Source organism: Mobula birostris, chromosome 6, assembly GCF_030028105.1.
Source record: "Mobula birostris isolate sMobBir1 chromosome 6, sMobBir1.hap1, whole genome shotgun sequence".
Lineage (NCBI taxonomy): Eukaryota > Metazoa > Chordata > Chondrichthyes > Myliobatiformes > Myliobatidae > Mobula > Mobula birostris.
Window position 1 is genome coordinate 141,087,664 of NC_092375.1, and position 20,650 is coordinate 141,108,313.

At 40.7% G+C, this 20,650-nt stretch overlaps 1 protein-coding gene across 1 annotated transcript; it reads right to left on the reverse strand.

The window, feature by feature from the left end:
- Positions 1-9,629: 9,629 nt before the first annotated feature.
- Positions 9,630-15,602, reverse strand: LOC140198588 (secreted phosphoprotein 24-like). Its single transcript, XM_072259590.1, has 10 exons — positions 15,551-15,602; positions 15,304-15,407; positions 14,411-14,539; positions 14,067-14,198; positions 13,907-13,951; positions 13,361-13,408; positions 12,510-12,554; positions 11,873-11,917; positions 10,017-10,061; positions 9,630-9,895 (listed from the first exon to the last, which is right to left on the reverse strand). Exons 1-10 carry the CDS (start codon positions 15,600-15,602, stop codon positions 9,863-9,865), a joined length of 678 nt encoding a protein of 225 aa, XP_072115691.1. The 3' UTR covers positions 9,630-9,862.
- Positions 15,603-20,650: the final 5,048 nt, after the last annotated feature.

Consider the following 20,650-nt stretch of genomic DNA (forward strand, 5'->3'; position numbering starts at 1 on the left):
CGGGAAAATATTTATTAAATCACCATCATCGGCTCAGAACATTATGTGACTGTAAAGAATGATTAAAGTGAACAAGAAGAGGATTGTGGAGATTACACTCTTGGGACTATTGTAAAGCTAAATCTGTTCTTCCAGATCAGTCTTTGCCATAAAACTGCACCATTGCCCAAAAATCTGAATAACAACTATACGATATGTTTGTACACTAATTATATTTTATCATTCTGACTGTTTTTCCCAGTTTACATTTCGAATTCTTCTTTATTTTCTCAACATTGACAAATGATTTCTGATGTACATGCACATAAATACAAGGCAGGGAGAAGTTATGAGTTTATGCAGCTCACATTTTTGAGTAGTTTACAAGGTGCTCAGCCTGTGTTCTTGCCCATAGGTAGTTTGTATCTCACTTCAATTGGTGCAATAAGCAGTGGTCATTCAGCATCTGCAGAGGTAAGTGGACAGTCAACATTTCAGTTTGTTGTCCTTCATCTGATCAGTCCAGTTGAAGGTCCTCGACCCAAAACCTCGACTTTCCATTTGCCTCCTCAAACGCTGCCTGATCTACTAAGTTCCTCCAGCAGGTTGCTTGTTGTTCCATATTCCAGCATGTACTGTCTCTTTCTGTCTCCATGGTGCAATTACTCATCTTTTTCAGAAATTATTGATTTGTAAGAACATTTGAAATGAATGATATTACATCCCATGTCATATAGCTCTCACTGGCAGTTCATAAGACATGATTAGTGACTGAAGAATTATTAAAAATGACTTGCATTCACACAGTTCTTTTCATAGTCTCAAGAATCCCAAAGTGATTGATAACAATTGGAGATCTTTTCTAAAAGCAGCCAAGTTTCACACAGCAGGTGAATATGACCCAACAATTTGCTTTCGGGAAGAACACTGGCGAGGAAGCAGGCAAAGCTGCCATGCTCTTCCTCAGGGTGTTGCACTACAAATTTCCCATTCTGACACTGGATCATTCACCTGAAACAGTAACGGTTTTTCTCTATTTAGTTGTGATACCTGACCTCCTGAACGACCCCAGCACTTCCTGATTTCCAGCCTCTGCAGTGTTTTTGATTTTCGATGTTTTCTTTGTAACCTCTGCGAAGTTATTTAAGATTTCTCTTTAACCTCTGCACATTGCCTAAATCTTTCAGCCTCAGTCTTGAGCTGGGCATTCCGGAGCAGGATTTGAACTCACCATCTACTAGTTCAAGACCAGCATGCTGCCTACTCACCGCAGCTGAATTTTATGTCACTGCAGAAAAAAATTATGTCAAATACAAAAACTTTTGTAAATAAAAGTTCACATCCAGAACGTTAGCTTCTGTTCTCTTGGTCTTTGAAAGAGTAGTGAGGCTAATTATGTTTCCAGAGTGAAAAACAAACTGCAGGAGGAACTCAGCAGGTCAGGCAGCGTCTGTGGATGAAAATGGTCAGTCGAAATTTCAGGTCGAATCCCTCCATCTGGAGCTACTTACCTTTCTACTTCATGCTTACATCATGGTGACCTACTTATAGATCAGTAAACAGTATAGCAGGGATAAAATCAAGGTCTTAGGTCACAGAAAGAGGCCCTTCAACCCATCAAATCCATGCGGACCATTAAACACCTATTTGCTGTAATGCTGCACTCACTTCATTTTATTTTCCCCACATTCCCATCAATTTTTCCCAGATTCTAAAAGGGAGAATTGATGGTGGCTGATTAAACTACCAGCCTCCACATCTTTGGGACATAGGAGAAAACAAGAGCACCCAGGAGAGTCACAGGGAGAATGTGCAAACCTCCACATAGACAGCACTGGAGGTGAAGATTGTACCCAGATTACTGAAGCTATGAGGCAGTAGGTCTATCAGCTGTGCTGTTGTTTGGGTCCAAGTTAGATATTTCGGCTAGGCAGGAGCTCTTGAGTCCTATGACTGGAAATGGAGCTCTGAGAATGACATTCCAATTTCCTGCTCTGTGACACTGAATACAATGGGTGACTCCTTCCTTTAATCCCAGGTGGCATTGGTAACTTCATTGTAGGACACATCCTGGGTCATGAGTCAGAGAACATAGAACATTGCAGCACAGGAACTGGCCCTTCAACCCACAAGGTTTGTACCAAATAGGATGCTAAATTATACTAAATCCCTCTGTCTACACATTAATATCCCTTCTATTCTCTGCATATTCATTTGACCAGATAACAATCCCTCAAATGTCATGATGGTATCTGCTTACACTACTACCCCCGGCAACATGTCGCAGGCACATACCACTCTCTGGGTAAAAATAAAACTTGCCTTGTAAATCTCCTTAAAACTTGACCCCTTCACCTGCAGCCAATGCCCTCTCATATTCAAAGTGTCATGGCTCCCTATTCTGACAGGGCATTTGACAATTATTCCCAAGTGTAGTGGACAGGAAGTGGTCACTTTGTTAGAATTGGGTTGATCACTGTTTTTTGCTGATGATTTAGACTAATCTTGTGCATTGGTGTTGGTGTAGGTTAATTGTTGTCACGTGAACCAAGATACAATGAAAACCTTTTTGTCTGTCTTTGACAGATCATTCCATCATTAAGGACCCTCTCCATCTCGGACTTGCCTTCTTTTCATTATCATCATGATGGGAGAAGTACAGGACAAAGTCCACATTTGATGATTTAGGAACAGCTTCTGCCCCTCTGCAATCAGATTTCTGAACGGTTCCTGAACTCATGAATATATCTCACTGTTCCCCTTTCACACTATATTATTTATCTGTTTGTTTGTTTGTTTGTTTGTCTATGTATATACAGTATTTACCTATCAATTTGTGTATTTATTTACTTGTTTACCTATTCATTATTTATTTGTAACTAATAGTATTTTTTTTGTGTCTTGCACTGTGCTGCTGCCACAGATCAACAAATTTCATGACCTGCCAGTTATAATAAGCCCGGATTTTGGTTCTGATAAATTGAGATAGTAAAAAGAAAAGCAGAATGCAGAATAGTGATGTAGTCACATAGAAAGTGCAGTATAGGATGACAAATAAAGTGAAAAGGCTATACAGATTAAGAGTTCATCCTTTAACATTTGAGAGGTCTATTCAAGAGTCGGCTGAAAGCGGGATTACACAGGTATCCTTGAGACTCATAACTCGTGCTCTCGGGCTTTTTAAAATCTTGCCTCAGTGGAAAGGGGAGGAGAGAAAATGGCCAGAATGACAAATATTTTTGACTATGTTACCTGTTGTCCCAAGGCAGTTGATGGACTCAATAGAGGGGAGGCGGATTTGCGTGACAGGCTAGGCTGTGTCCACAGCTCACTGCAAGATCTTGCAATCTTGCCAGAGCAGTTGCTACACCAGGCTGAGACACATCCGGGTCGGGAGGAAGGCTGTAATCTTGGGCTCACGGTTTAAACTCACAGTGCATCAGTAACAATTGAAGGGGTTTGTGATGTGGATCTGTGTTTCTTTCACAAATGATTAGTATTTTGATATTGACAAAAATAACAATTCCCTCCTGGTTCAGTCCCTGAGAGAGTGGTGTAGATAATTATTACCTTTAGACTAGCTGCAGGAAATCTTTTAGATTTTTCTCACTTGGATATGCCTGCATGTTTGACACACATCTGATGAATTCAAGAGGTTAAGGAGCTTCTGACATCCTATCTCGCCCTTTATAAGTGCCAAATCAACGCTAAGCATACTCTGTGACATTCAATATGATGCACTCCACGTACATCGCATCAAGTGGGTTTTCCTGGACCAGTTCTCTATGCCCCTTCTTGAAGGTGTCAGACATTAACATGTGACCACTATGTTTATTTGTAACCAACAGGGCACAAAAGGAGCAATCAAATTGCAAACTGTGCCAGGAGACACCAGATAAACACATCTCTGGAGCTACATAAGAACATAAGAAATAGGAGCAGGGCTAGGCTATCTGGCCCGTCGAGCCTGTTCTGCTATTCAATAAGATCATAGGCCAATCTCCACCTACCAGCCTTTTCCCCATAACCCTTAATTCCCCTTCTATGCTGAGATAGCCTCCACTGCTTCATTGGGCAGAGAAGTCCACAGATTCACCACTCTCCGGGAAAGCAGTCCCTCTTCATCTTCGTCCTAAATCTACTCTGTCAAATCTTGAGGCTACTTCCCCTGGTTCTAGTCTCACCTACAGTGGAAGCAACTTTCCTGCCTCTATCTTATCTATCCCTTTCATAATTTTATATGTTTCGATAAGATCTCCTCTCATTCTTTTCACTTGGATCTGCCTGCATGTCTGACACATATCTGGTGAACGCAATAGGTTATGGAGTTTCTGTCAACCTATCTCGCCCTGTGGTGAGGGACTGAATTAGCGGCAGGGATTTTGCCTTCTTAGTCCTACACTGAAACCTATTGTATCTGATCACCTTTTCGGAGAGTTTGCTGGCATAGTATATGGATCATTGGGATCACTTTTGGGGAAGGTATGACCTGTACAAAAGGGACAGTTTATATTTGAGCCGGAGAGGGTTCACTATCCTTGCGGGCAGGTGGGCTAGAGTTGTTTGGGTGGGTTTAATCAAATTTGCCAGGGGATGGGAGCCAGAGTGATAATGAAGATGAGGTAGTTGGTTTACAAGCAGAGGCAATGGAGGAGGCTGAAGGTAGGGCAAAGTTCCATTTGACAGGGCGAGATGTAAAATAAAAGGCAGACAAAATCAAAAAAGGTCTGAAGGTAGATAAATCACCTGGATCAGATGCTGTACACCCCAGGGTTTTGAAAGAGGTGGCTGAAGAGATTATGGAGGCATTGGTAATGATCTTTCAAGCATCACTAGATTCTGGAATGGATCCAGAAGACTGGAAAATTGAAAATGTCACTCTACTCTTCAAAAAGGGAGAGAGGCACAAAAAAGAAATTATACTTCAGCTAGCCTGACTTCAGTGTTTGGGAAGATGTTGCAACTGATTGTTAAGGATGTGGTGTTGGGGCACTTGGAGGTACATGATAAAATAGGCTGAAGTCAGCATGGTTTCATCAAGAGAAATCCTTGCCTGACAAACCTGTTGGAATTCTTTGAGAAATAACAAGCATGATAGACAAAGGAGAATCAGTTGATGTTGTGTACTTGGATTTTCAGAATGCTTTGACAAGTTGCCACACATGAGGGTGCTTAACAAGCCATGAGCCCATGGTATTACAGGAAAGATTCTAGCATGGATAAAACTGTGGCTGATTGGCAGGAGGCAAAGAGTGGGAATAAAGGGAACCTTTTCTGATTGGCTACCAGTAACTCATAATATTCCACAGGGATCTGTGTTGGGACCAATTCTTTTTACTTTACATGTCAATAATTTGGATGATGGAATTGATGGCTTTGTTGCAAAGTTTGGAAATGATACAAAGATAGGTGGAGGGGCATGTAGTTCTGAGTAAGTAGAGGAGCTACAAGAAGGACTTAGACAGATTAAGAGCTTGGGCAAAGAAGTGGCAGATGGAATACAGGGTCGAGATGTGTATGGTCATGCACTCTGGTAGAAGAAATGAAAGGGTTGACTATTTTCTAAATGGAGAGAAAATACAAAAATCTGAAGCAAAAAAGGGATTTGGGAGTGTTTGTGCTAGATTCCCTAAAGATTAATTTGCAGGTTGAGTCTGTGGTGAGGAAGGCACATGCAATGTTAGCATTCATTTCAAGAGGAATAGTAGATGAATAGCATTTGATGGCTATGGGCCTGTATTTACTAGAACTTAGAACAATGAGGGGTGACCTACTTGAAAGCTATTGAATGGTGAAAGGTTTTGATGGAGTGGATGTGGAGAGGATGTTTCTTGTGGTGGGAGAGTATAAGACCGGAGGAAACAACCTCAAAATTGAGGGATGTCCTTTTAGAATGATGAGGATGAATTTCTATTGCCAGAGTGTGGTGACTCTGTTAAATTCTTTGCTACAAGCATCTGTGGAGGCCACATCTTTAAGTATACTTAAAGCAGAGATTGATAGGTTCTTGACTGGTCACGGCATGAAGGGATGTGGGGAGAAGGCTGGAGACTTGGGCTGAGATGGAAAATTGGATCAAGCGTGATGAAATAGCAGAGCAGACTCAATCGGCCAAATGGCTCATTTCTGCTCCTATATCTTATGGTTTTATGGTCTGAAATCAGCGAGTTCAAAATGTTTATTTATCCAGTCCTGTCATAGCTTAATTCAAGATATTAAATATATCTTTTACACATCATGTATTGTCTCATTTATTTTTAAGAGCTATCACATTGGTCATCCACATACAAAATCGACAACAGTTAATTCTCTAGCACCTTTGAAAAGTGATGAAAGGTGGCCAATCAGTACTGTAAATTGAATTGAAAATCTTTTGTAGCTAATTCAGTGTGCAAGATTTTCTTCAAGATGCATTCTCACCCAAAGTAAAGTTGGATTACCAAAAATGTTCTTGAGTATCAATGCTGTTAACTGCAGTTTTTCATTCCGCCTTAGACAATGGTGGCGCTAGAACACAAGAGAAGTCAAACAGCAAAAATAAGCTGTAAATCAGTTAGTCTAGCCTCAGTGATGGAGAAGCTGCAGAGATAATAATCAGGACAAAAATATTAATTTACTGCCATGATGAGGCTACGCTTTGGTTGAAGGAGTAACACCTCATATTCTCATGTTGAGGTACCTTCCAACTTGATAACAAGAACATTGATGCCTCTAACTTTTGGTAATTTCTTCCCCTTCCTCCACTCTTTTTCCATTCACCATTTTGGTTCCCCTCCCACATCTTCTCTTCAGCTGCTGAACACCACACTCTGGTGCTCCTCTAACTTCCCTTTCACACATGATCCACTATCCTCTCCTATCAGATTTCTTCTCCTTCAGCTCTTTACTTCTTCCACCTATCAATTCCCAGGTTCTTACTTCATCCCTCACCTTCTCACTTACCTATCACATGCTACCTTTTACTCCTGCCCCCTCTCCCCCCTTCTTATTCTGGCTCCACCCCTCCTTTCCAGTTAACGTGAATTCCTCACATCAAAATGTTCCCTGTCTTTTCCCTTCCACAGTCGCTGCCTGACCTGCTGAGTTCCTTCAGCATTTTGTATGTGTTCCTCAAAATTATTAATCATCCAGATGGATGATTAACGTGAAGCCACTAAAGGTTGTGAGAGGCAAGTTACCATTGACCAAAGATGAGTTTTTTTGTCAAACAATGTGTTTGAGATGTTGTCCATGAACTTTCAAAGAGTGTTTCATAAAGTGGCCAGAGCAACCTTGCCATCAGAACTGAAACCAATGGATTAGATTAGATTAGGTTATGGGGACACTCAGTCCTCGTTTATATGAGGAAACCTGCAGATGCTGGAATTTCAAGCAACACACATCAAAGTTGCCGGTGAACGCAGCAGGCCAGGCAGCATCTCTAGGAAGAGGTACAGTCGACGTTTCGGGCTGAGACCCTTCGTCAGGATTAACTGAAAGAAGAGCTAGTAAGAGATTTGAAAGTGGAAGGGGGAGGGGGAGATCCAAAATGATAGGAGAAGACAGGAGGGGGAGGGATGGAGCCAAGAGCTGGACAGGTGATTGGCAAAAGGGATATGAGATGATCATGGGATACGAGGCCCAGGGAGAAAGAAAAGGGAGAGGGGGAAGCCCAGAGGATGGACATGGGGTATAATGAGAGGGACAGGGGGAGAAAAAGGAGAGAGAGAGAAAAAGAAAGTGTGTATATAAATAAATAACAGATGGGGTACGAGGGGGAGATAGGACATTAACGGAAGTTTGAGAAGTCAATGTTCATGCCACCAGGTTGGATGGCAGCAGCAAGAAGGGAGCATGACCTGGGTGGTAGGGGTCCCTGATGATTGATGCTACGTTCCTGTAACATCGTTTCATGTAGACATGCCCAATGGTTGGGAGAGCTTTACCTGTGATTGACTACAAGGATCTTGCCATAACGAAGACCTGAGTTACAGGGAAAGATTGAATAGGTTAGCACTTTATCCCATGGGGAATATCTTAGACGTAACACAGATAGACAGGGTTTTAAAGAGAAATTTTTAGGTCATTGGCCTTCATAAATCAAAGCATTGAGTACAGGAGTTGTTATGCAATGCTGAAGTTGTATAAGATGTTGGTGAGACTTAATTTGCAATGTTGTGCGCAGTTCTGGTCACCTACCTACAGGAAAGATATCTATAAAATCAAAAAAGTACAGAAGATATTGCTGAGACTTCAGGACATGAGTTATAGGTAGAGGTTGCATAGATTAGGTCTTTATTCCCTGGAGTGTAGGAGAATGAGGGGAGATTTGATAAAATTATGAGAGCTATAGACAGAGTACACGCAAGCAGGCTTTTTCCACTGAGGTTGGGCGAGACTAGAACTACAAATCATGGGTTAAAGGTTAAAGGTGAAAAGTTTAAGGAGAACATGAGGGGGAACTTCTTCACTCAGTGGATGGTGAGATTTTGGAATGAGCAGCCGCTGCAAATGGTGGATGCAAGTTCAATTTCAACATTTCAGAAAGGTTTGTGTAAGCACATGGACATGAGGGATGTTGGCAGCTATGGCCCAAGTGCAGGTCAATAAGACTAGAATAAATAATAGTTCAGCACATACTAGATGGGCCAAATGGTTGTTTATGTGCTATAGTGCTCTATAACTATGACTCTGTACCCATAGCTCTACTAATGAGTTGTTCTGTCAAAAGTTCTTAGCATTAATTGCAAATACTGAAAAGAGTTAAAATAGTTGATAAAAAAAATGAGAATTCAGCTGGCTGGGTAGTGTCACAACAAGCAATCTTGCACTCAGCCTGAGCAAGAACAAGGAACTGATGGTTAACTTCAGCAAGGGGAAGTCAGGAGAACACTCACCAGTCCTCACTGAGGGGTCAATGGTGGAAAAGGTGAGCCATTTCAAATCCCTGGCTGTTGTCATCTTACAGGATCTATCTTGAGCCCAACACATTGATGCAATTACAAAGAAGGCATGCCAGTAGCTCTACTTCATTAAAAGTTTGAGCCGATTTGGTATGTCTACAGATGTAGATTGAAGAGCAATCTGAGGGAATACATCACTAGCTAACATGAAAGCTCCTGGGCACAAGATTGAAAGAGGCTGCAAAGGGTTAGTGGTTCAGTCAGCTCCATTAGAAGCACGTCCCTCCCACCATGGATATCTTCAGGAGATGGTGCCTCAGGAAGGTGGCATCCACCATCGAAGGGAGGAGGTACAGGAGCACAAAGACACTCGCTTAACTGTACATCATTGGGTATTCACCAAGGAAGAACAAGGGAAAAAATGTTAGAGCTGCAGCAATGAGGAAAATGCCCATTTCTCATGTCTAATTATGCCTAAACTATTTCCTGGGTCCCAAAGACTCTTTCCTTCAAACTATAACGTTGAAGATCTTAAAAATTTAAAAAAATCTAATGGCAGATTTTAACAACCCAAATACCGTTTCAACCCTGCTGCAGTCCCACATGATGACAAATCATCCAGTGTTTAAGGCAGCATATTGCCGAATATGTCAGGAGATTCCAGCAGACAAAGGAGATACAAAGAGGCAGGCTGACTTGCGCATAATATCTAGATGAATTCTTAATGATCAGTGACATGCAAAACAATTCTACAAGCAAATCCATGAATATCTTTATTATCTTATTTTGATCCACAATATATTAAACAATCATATACAGAAATGACAGAACATTTACAAACAATCAAATCTCCCATTTACAATAAAATCCTCAGTCAGGAGCTCCAGGCCCCTCAGTCTTGTAATCAGTAGGTACAGTACAATTGTTAACATTTTATCTATTCTGAATGAGGTTTTCTTGTGTTCACATTGAGTTCAGACTCTGTGGAGTTTCATTCGTGGTTAGTGCTGGGCTCTCGAGTCCTCAGTTTGTTCCTGGAATGGAAAGATGAACAGATTTGTAATTTTCAGCTGGACTGAGCTCACTCTGATGTTAATATTTTGCCATTAGTTTTAAAGATGATCATGTAGACACAAATCCTCAGTTTACACTTACATTTGAAGGCTCCTCCAATGATAATTCCATTGACTTGCTTTTCATCTGTTTTATGAGATAAATTATTGCAGCATTAGAAATCATCTCCAGGTGCAAGGTTTAAGTAGTTTTTGTTTGTAAATGGGTAAGTGAAATCACTTTAAATTCAGAATTGCAAGTCACCGAGAAATCCCAGCAAACACTTCACTTCACAATCAATCAGCAAAATATTAACATAATGGGCTCAAAGAAGTTTTATAAGGGTGTTACTGAGAATAAGGAGTTTATAAGGAGATATTGGATAGGTGAGGAGTTGTTTCTCTGGAGTGCAGGAAACTGTGAAAAATGTAACAGAGGTTTATATAATTATGACTGGCATTGTTAAAACAAATAGCCAAAGTCTTTTCCCCAGGATAAAGGAGCCAAAAGCTAGAGAGCATAGGATAAATGTGAGAGGAGAAAGAAGTAAATGGGATCTGATGGCAACTTTTTCATACAAAGCTGGTGGGTTTATAGAATGATCTGCCCAAGGAATTGGTAGAGCCGGGTACAATTATGACACTTAAAATTCATTTGGACAGCTCCATAGATAGAAAAATTTTCAAGGGACATGGGCCAAGTGCAGGGAAATGGGATTAGCTCAGTTCGACAACTTGGTGAGCACAAATGAATTGAATCAAAATTCCTGTTTCTGCATTGTATGAGTTGAAGACTATTAATCTAAGAGAGGCCACTTCTTCCATCAATTGGTCTTGACTCTACTGACACTTCCCTGCAGCATACACTTCCAGTCCCAGAGCCAGTAATTATATTCAATTAAATGACGGAAATGGAAAGAATGCTCCTTTCATGAAGCCACCAGTTATATATGCCCACAGACCACGAACAGGAGAGTGTGCCCTTTCTAATTCTATTTGTTTTTCTAGGTCAAATATGATGGCAGACTATAGTATTAATGGTAAGACTCTTGGCAGTGTGGAGGATCAGAGGGATCTTGGGCTCCGAGTCCATAGGACACTCAAAGCAGCTGCGCAAGTTGACTCTGTGGTTAAGAAGGCATATGGTGTATTGGCCTTCATCAATCGTGGAATTCAATTTAGGAGCCGAGAGGTAATGATGCAGCCATATAGGACCCTGGTCAGACCCCACTTGGAGTACTGTGCTCAGTTCTGGTCACCTCACTACAGGAAGGATGTGGAAATCATAGAAAAGGTGCAGAGGATATAGATTTACAAGGATGTTGCCTGGATTGGGGAGCATGCCTTATGAAAACAGGTTGAGTGAACTTGGCCTTTTCTCCTTGGAGCGACGGAGGATGAGAGGTGACCTGATAGAGGTGTATAAGATGATGAGAGGCATTGATCGTGTGGATAGTCAGAGGCTTTTTCCCAGGGCTGAAGTGGCTAGTACAAGAGGGCACAGGTTTAAGGTGCTTAGAAGTGGGTACAGAGGAGATGTCAGGGGTAAGTTTTTATGCGGAGGGTGGTGAGTGCATGGAATGGGCTGCCGGCAACGGTGGTCGAGGCAGATACGATAGATTCTTTTAAGAGGCTTTTGGATAGGTACATGGAGCCTAGAAATATAGAGGGCTGTGGATAACCCTAGGTAATTTCAACGGTAAGGACATGTTCGGCCCAACTCTGTGGGCCGAAGGGCCTGTATTCTGCTGTAGGTTTTTTATGTTTCTATGAAAATTAAGCGAAGAACAAACTTGTAGTCAGTTGGTCATGCTCTGAAAATGAATAGAGAATGTATGCATTAATATGCCCTTTGTTGCCCATCTCCAGAAGGTCATTTAATTAAGATTACTCAAATTAGATTTCATCACTATATTATAGTTGAAAATCAATAGATAAATATTCCACAATTATACTTACATGAGAAGACTCCTCGACTGATGTCTCCTTTGACTTACTCTCTACCTGCATGAAAAGATCAATATTTATATTGTCAGAATGTTAATCCATAGAAGTTTAAGGAGTAACCCTTGAACAAATCTTTAATGACTGAATTATAAATAACCTTTGATATGATTTGTGTTCAATAATGCAGTGTAGATGTGCTCACCAAAACAATAATGTTTTGCAACAACGATCAACATAGCCTGGATAGAGTGAGGTGCGGGGATTGGTAGTTAATTTGGGAATAATGTCCTTCCATCCCAATTAATTGGCAATGGGTGTATGAAGCTGCTCTGCAGCAACACCTAGGCTCTGTTATTGCTGAGTGTTACAGCCAGTATCCTCATGTCCAGCACCAATATTGTTGATATCAAGCTCAAGTTATCCTTGTAGGAGACTCCGCATTGGAGTCAAATCAACAAACTGCCCCTCAGCTAGACATCCCCACCGGAATCAATCATCAGAATCCCTTTCTCAATACACCGATCTACAAACGTAAAATAAATGGCCCTCTGTCCCTTTATTCTGACATGGTTGAATCCAAGCTTTTAAACATTTTTTACTTGGATTCAAGGTCAGAGAGATCATCAGAATTTTTTCCATTTATACTCACATTGGCTGAATTCTCAAGTGATGTGTCTTCTGATTTGTCTTTTTCCTGTATGGAAATAATATTTATATGTTTAGGACAGGATACTGAGGAATTTTGAAAATGTATAAACTGAAAAACTACCAGCTTGCACTAGTAATAAATATTGGAATCTAATGGAGTCATTTTTCACTCTAGAAATTTCAGAGCAGTGATTCAGTAGCAAATGCAGAAGGCCATCAAGAAGGCAAATTGCCTTTATTGCAAGAGGACCTGACAACAAGAATACTACAATTATATTGAGCATTGATGAGTATTGGGTAATTTTGGTCTGCTTATATCAGGAAGGAAATACTTGAGAAGGAGAGGCAAGAAAGGAACTATCATCAGGATAGTTCCCAGGTCTGTCACCTGAGGACTGATTATTTAGGATGGTATCTATAGGCTGGAAGAATGAGATGTGATTGCCTTACAGTGATCAAAATTATGTTTGCCTGTTCGAATAGGCAAAATACTTCACCCATCTAACAGCTTGGGTCACAGTCTCAAAGTAAAAGGTAGACCAATTAGGAATGAGGCGAGTTGAAATTAGGTGGTAGAGCTTTGGAATTTGCTACCCGAGAGAGCTGTGGAGGCTGATTCAAAATTGGGATTGTTGGATTGTTGGATCTTAAGGGAATCAAAACGTACAGTGTTACTACAGAAAAATGGATTGATGTAGAAATTAATATTGAATATTCTCCCAGTCTACTCTCACCCATTGCCTGGAACAGATCTATTATGAAGAAAGATCCTCGGACTCTATTCTGACAGATCAATCTAGGTTTCACATCTTATTGAGACTCTGAAGGTAGCAACTCCCAAATTAAACTTACATTCAGAGATTCTTCTTCCAGTGAAGTTTCTTCTGACTTGCTTTTCACCTGCATAAAATAATGAACATTTATAATATTAGCACAAGGTATATTTATTAAAATAATGCATTAATAGATTACCTCTAACTAATAGAGCAGGATACGGAATCAAAAATGAGGAGATGTTGACATTTCAGTGATAATCCAATGATTTATCATTAGATTACAGAAGCCTCAATAAAAAGACTCAAAAATTTAAAAAAATGACACCAATACTCAAAAGAATACCTTGCCTAGAATCTGGTTCAGAGTGAATGGATATTCCTACAATAGAGGGCAAAGGCATCAACTGCCATCTCTTTTATTGAATCCTTCGTGCCCCTCCAAGAAGGAATGATACTTAATGATTCCCTTTGCTGAAAGTTTGGCAGACACTCTTCTGGAAGTCCTAACTTCAAATATTAGAGTCCTGTCCATGCACATCAGGATCACCCACTATTGCTCACACTTCATTGCTAACGATTGAGATCACAAGAAGAAAATTATAAATTACTAATTAATACTCACATTAGAGATTTCCTCAAGTGATAATTCTTTTGATTTGCTTTGCGACTGTAAGATGAAAGATACTTATTTTTAGATCTTCTGCATACGACACCAGTGAAATATTCAGTAAATGATTTTGTGTTAGAAATTCCATTGTCCTGAATTGTATGAATGCAGTTACCTCAATACTGTTGTCATTTGTTTCTGTTGAGTCACTCTCGCTGTCAACTGTCGTCAGACCGTCACACTCCACTTCAACGTCAGCTACCTTATCAGCAAAAAATTCCACATGGCTTTTGCAAAACCCTTTCTCCTGTTAGAGTGAAGCATAATGTAAGGAAATTATTCATGATTCCAAGCAAGGCACAAAACCAACATGATTATGATCTAATTCAATTCTTAGCCTTTATTTTGATATAACTACGTATGTAAGGTCATTTCCATCAAAAAAGTTGTTAATATAGCTCGTGTTTTGATGCTAATACGTACATGGACTTGCATGATCTAATATAACTCTGGACTCACCGCAATGTTTTTAGGGAGGAAGGAGCAGCTGGGATCATCAAATTCCTGTCCAGAATTCTTGGAGCAGACAGTTTCTTTCACAGAGAATGTTAAATCCACGCTGTGGGACAGTTTACCTGTACGGTATGTCTGAAGAAAGGAAAAGGGATTATTGGTGAATTACTATGTCTGATGTTCTTCCTCTGGTCTGATAAAGCTCAGTGCTGCATAGGGCTTTATTTTCAGCAGATAATTATACTGGCAGAATCAGAGTCATCAACCAAACTGGCCCAAGAGGCTTAATTTACCCAACGCTAAAATGGCCACTTAAACCATCATGATATGGATATGCAGTATGCAAGAACCGTTAATTATTGGTGGAAAAAAACAACAAATTTGAAGACATACAGTATGACGGTGATATTGAAACTGATTCTGATTCTGAAATTGCAAACAAAATTGGAGAAGTTTTCAGGGACTTCCAAAATAATTGGTAGAACTTTCATCCCTAGTGCTGTAACTTTGGTCCAATCAGAGTTTCATGACTCTGATTGAGAATTTAAATTCCTGATCAGATATTCGTTGAAAACACAGTATAGAATGTAATACTCAGCTCCTGTTTAATGACTAAACTTTATCTCATCTTAATGTATCCCTAATACTTAGATTTATACGGATTAAGGCCATTCAGCCCATCAGGCCTATATAGTCTCAACAGAACAATTCCATCAATCCCACTCTCTCGCTCCTCAAATCCCCATAATGCTGCATTGATCTTCCTATCACATGTCATTATCTCCCCTTTGCTTTTCTTTTTGCTGTTTATCTGCTCTGTGTAAATTTCAGTAGCCAATTAACCTGCACTCAGACACACCCACAGACTGTGAAACACAGTTAGCCAAGGACACACTTACATTTGTCACTCCACTCCTGGTGATACTACAGAGGTTGGTGATCTCGGTGATTTCATTCAGCTTTACAACTGAGGCTCTCAGAGCTTCCTTGGTGCTTGGCACTCCTGCAGAAAGAGAGTAGAAGTTGTACAGTACATTCCAACAAACTTCAGTAAATTCTTCTTACACATAGGTGAAATATCACTGACTGAAGCTCATTACCAACAACTCATTGCTCTCTGGGGTCCCACTCTCCCCTGGTACCTACCTAAGCAATGGAAGATCTGCACGGCAATGATGGTGAGCAGGAAGGATTTCATTCTGCCTTGTATGGAATCAGTTAGCTGGTTTCTCAGAGCGAAGGAGCTGCTTCTCTCTCTTTCTCTCTCTCTCTTGATATGCCTTCACCTTGCTGCCTTTGCTCTTTATATCCTGCACCCCCACCACATTCAAACACAGACTCGTGTTTGCTCAGCTTGCTGACCGTGGGCACCGGAACTAGATGAAAGGTGGGTTCTAGTTATGGGCAAAGCTTCCTCCTGGTATCGTCATCATGTTTAGATTTGCTGGGAAATTGAGTGAGATCATGTTTCATTCCTTGGAATATGAAATACTAAACTTAAAGAGGAGAAGAAACATTCAACTCAAATTGATATAAATTTTCATTTTCTTTTCTTTTCTGTCAATCCTTCTGTGTAATTTTGATGCCATTATTAGACGTGAAGAAGCTTTGTGGGCAGTTGGAAGAGATTGCTTGATGACTTCTCCAGGAATATCTCCTTTCAGAGTAAGCATCTTCAAATTGATTGTGTAGTGATTGACTTTGGAAAGTCGAATTTGAAGGCAGAATACAGGGTTAATGGCAGGAATTAGTTGTGTAGCAGGAAAAAAGGGATCTTGGGTGCCATGCCCATAGATACCATATGCCACAAGTCTTTCCATAATTCCATAAGACATAGGATCAGAATTAGGCCATTCAGCCCATTGAGTCTGCTCCACTGCACTATTATGGCTGATTTATTATCCCTCTCAACCCCATTCTCCTGGTTTCTCCTCTTTGAAGGCCTTACTAATCAAGAACCGATCAACCTCCAGTTTAAATATACCCAATTACTTGACCTATATTTATGACTCTGAAGTTAAATACAGCTCCGATGTCATATTTAAGTTTGCTGACAACATTGCTGTTGTTTGCTGAATCAAAGGTGGTGATACATCAGAATACAGGAGGGAGATCGAAAATATGGCTGAAAGGTGCCACAACAGCAACCTCTCACTCAACATCAGTAAAATCAAAGAACTGACCATTGACCACAGGAGGAGGAAACCAGAGATCCATGAGCCAGTCCTCATCGGGGATCAGAGTGTCAGCAGCTTCGGTGTTATCAGTTCAGAGGATCTGTCCTGGGCGCAGTATGCAAGTTCCATCATAAAGAAAGCACAGTTGTGCCTCTACTTTCTTAGAATTTTGCAAAGATCCGGCATGTTATCCAAAACTTTGACAGACTACTATAGATGCACGGAGGAGAATAGACTGCCAGAAATGTCAAAGCTTGGTATGGAAGCACCAATGCCCTCGAAAGAAAAGGCCTAGAAAAAGTAATAGATACAGCCCAGTCTATCACAGGAAAAGCCCTCCCCACCATTGAACACATCTACAAGGAGCACTGTAGCAGGAAAGCAGCATACACCATCAAGGGCACTCACCATCCAAGCCATACTCTCTTCTCACTGCTACCATCAACAAGGAGGTGTTAAAGCATTAGGTCCCACACCTTTGAGTCCCCTCCTTTACTCCCTGTACACCCATGACTGTGTCATCACCCACAGCTCTAATCTGCTAATTAAATTTGTTGACGACACTACATCGATTGGCCTTATCTCAAACAATAATGAGGTGGCCTACAGGGAAGAAGTCACCTCTCTGACACAGTGATGTCAAGAAAACAACCTCTCCCTCAATGTCACAAAAACAAAATAGGTGGTTGTGGACCACAGGAGGAATGGAGGCAGGCTAACACCTATAGCCATCAATCGATCTGGGGTTGAGGAAGTTTGGTATGGGCCCCCAAATCCTAAGAACTTTCTACAGAGGCACAATTGAGAGCATCCTGACTGGCTGAATCACTGCCTGGTATGGGAACTGAACTTCCCTCAATCGCAGGACTCTGCAGAAAGTGGTGTGGACAGCCCAGCGCATCTGTAGTTGTGAACTTCCCATGATTCAGGACATTTACAAAGACAGGTTTGTAAAAAGGTCCCAAAAGATCACTGGGGACTCAAGTCACCCCAACCACAATCTATTCCAGCTGCTACCATCCGGGAAACAGTACCGCAGCATAAAAGCCAGGACCAACAAACTCTGGGATAACTTCTTCCACCAGGCCACCAGGCTGATTAACTCACGCTGATTTGAGTGTATTTCAATGTTACATTGACTGTTCTATTTATTAAAGTTATTATAAATTACTATGATTGCACATTGCACATTTAGACAGAGACATAACGTAAAGATTTTTACTCCTCGTGTATGTAAAGGATGTAAGAAATAAAGTCAATTCAATTCACATGGTTCAGAAGCAGTTATTACCCCTCAATCATCGGCCACCTGAACCAGAGTGAATAACTTCACTCAGCCCAACACTGAAATGATTCCACAACCTATGAACTCACTTTCAAGGAGTCTACAGTTTACATCATCAATATTTACTGTTTCTTATTTATTTTTATTATTATTTTGTTTTTCTTTTCTGTATTTACACAGTTTGCTATCATTTGCACATTGATTGTCTGTCTTTGTCTGCAGCTTTTCATTGGATTTGTGTTTCTTTGTATCAACTGTGAATGTCCTCAAGAAAACAAACCTCAGGGTAGTATATGGTAACATACTCGGACTTTGATAATAAATCTACTTTGAACTTTAAAGTTTGAACATATGTCTGTAACAATGAATTTCACAGTTTCACTATTCTCTGGCTAGAGGAATTCCTCCTTATCTCTGTTCTAAATTGACATCCTTCTATTCTGAAACTGTACACAATGGTCCTGGGCTACCCCATTGTGAGAAACACCCTTTCCATCTTCACTCTACTGGGCCTTTCAATATCTGATAGGTTTCAATGAGCTACCACCTCATTCTGCTAAACACCGGAGAGTACAGGCTTAGAGCCATCAAATGTTCCTCACACATTAACCCTTTCATTCGCTGGTTCTTTCTCGTGAATTTCCTCTGAACCCTCTCCAATGTCAGCATATCCTTTCTTCGATAAGGGGCACAAAAGTGCTCACAATATTCCAAGTGTGGTCTGGCTAATTTCCTACAAAGGCTCAGCATTACATCCTTGTTTTTATATTTCAGTCCTCTCGAATGAATGCTAACGTTACATTTGCCTTCCTTATTATTGACTCAAACTGCAAGTTAACCCTTAATGGATCTTGCACAAGGAATCCCAGGTCCCTTTGCACCTCTGATTTCTGAATTTTCTCCCATTTAGAGAGCAACCTATGCCTTTATTCCTTTTACCAAAGTGCATGACTATGCACTTCCCTACACTATATTCCCTGCCACTTCTTTGTTCAATCTCTCAATCTGTCTCAGTCCTTCTGCATACTCCCTGCTTCCTCAACACTACCTGCCTCTCCACCTATCATCATATCATCTGCAAACTTGGCTGCAAATCCATCCATTCCAACATCCAAATCATTGACACATAACATAAAACAAGTTGTGTCCACTCTCACCCCTGAGAAACATCGGCAGTCACTGGCAGCCAATGAGAAAAGGTCCCTTTATTCAAACTCTTTGCTTCCTGTCAGTCGGCTAATCTTTGATCCATGCTAGTATCTTTCCTGAAATACCATGGGACTTGCCTTGTTTAGCAGCATCATGTTCAGCACCTTGTTTAAGAGCTTCTGAAAATCCAACATCCACTGACTCCTTTGTTTATCCTGCTGGATATTTCTTCAAAGAATTCCAACTGATTTGTCAGGTAAGATTTCCCCTTAAGGAAACCATGCTGACTTTTGTCTATGTTACCATGAACCTCCAGTACCTTGAAATCTCATCCTTAATAATGGACTCTAACATCTTGCCAACCATGGAAGTCAGACTAAACAGCCTATAATTTCTTATCTTTTGCCTCCCTCCATTCTTAAAGAATGGAATGACATTAGTAGTTTTCCAGTCCCTGGAACCATTTCAAAATCTAGTGATCTTTGAAAGATCAATATAGATGTCTCTTCAGCTATAGTTTTCAGAATCCTGAAGTGTAGTCCATTTTGTCCAGGTGACTTGTATACATTCAGAACTTTCAGTTATCCAAGCATCTTCTCCTTAGTAATAAAAACTACACTCACTTGCTATATTTACCAAGGAGTTGTTTGGAAAGCAGGAAAGTCTGAAAGGTATGGTTTATTAGCCTTCATTAGTCAGGGCATTGAGCTCAAGGGCCACTAGGTGATGTTGCAGCTCCATAAAACCTTGGCCAGATCACAATTGGAGTATTGTGCTAAGGTCTGGTTGCACCTTTATAGATTCAAATAGGTTTAAGTTTATTTATCACATGCACATCAAAGCATGCAGTGAAATGCGTCGTTTGCATTAGCAGCCAACACGCTTAAGGCTGTGTTGGGGGAAACCCAGAAGTATTGCCACACATTCCACACCAACAGAGCCAGAATCAGAATCAGGTTTAATATCACTGGCATATGTAGTGAAATGTGGTGTTTTGTGGCAGCAGTACAGTACATCACAATACCTAATTTTTTAAAAAACCTATAAATTACAATAAGAAATATATACAGAAAATTAAATTAATAAGTAGTACAAAAAGAGAGAAATAAAAGAAAAAAGAGATAGTGAGGTAGCATACACGGGTTCATTGTCCATTCTGAAATCTGATGGCAATCTGTTCCTAAAGCATTGAGTGTGTGCCTTCAGGTTCCTGTACCTCCTGCTTGATGATAGCAATAAGAAGAGGGCATGTCCTACGTGATGGGGTCCTTAATGACAGATGCTGCCTTTTTAAGGCATCGTGTTTTGAAGATGTCTTCGACACTGGCGAGACCAGTGGCCATGATGAAACTGGCTGAGGATGCAACTTTCTGAAGCTTTTTCCTGTGCAGTGGACCCTCCATACCAGACAGTGATACAACCAGTTAGAATGCATTTCACAGTACAGTTTGCTGTCTTTGGTCACCTACCAAATCTCCTTAAAGTCCTAATGAAATATAGCCACTGTCACACCTTCTTTGTAATTGCATCAATATGTTGAGCTCAGGATAGGTCTTCGTAGTTGTTGACACCCAGGCTCCTTGTCCTGGAGTATGTCCACAATGCTTGGCAGAACAACAACAGAACACAACAAGC

What these genes read in the sequence shown, in the direction of transcription:
- LOC140198588 (XM_072259590.1), bottom strand. Translation starts at nt 15,602, where the DNA reads ATGAAATCCTTCCTGCTCACCATCATTGCCGTGCAGATCTTCCATTGC. An exon ending in CAGTCGAGGAGTCTTCTCAT is followed by an intron (nt 10,062 to 11,872) that starts GTAAGTATAATT and finishes CTCATAAAACAG; the next exon opens with ATGAAAAGCAAGTCAATGGA. An exon ending in CATTGGAGGAGCCTTCAAAT is followed by an intron (nt 9,896 to 10,016) that starts GTAAGTGTAAAC and finishes TTTCCATTCCAG; the next exon opens with GAACAAACTGAGGACTCGAG.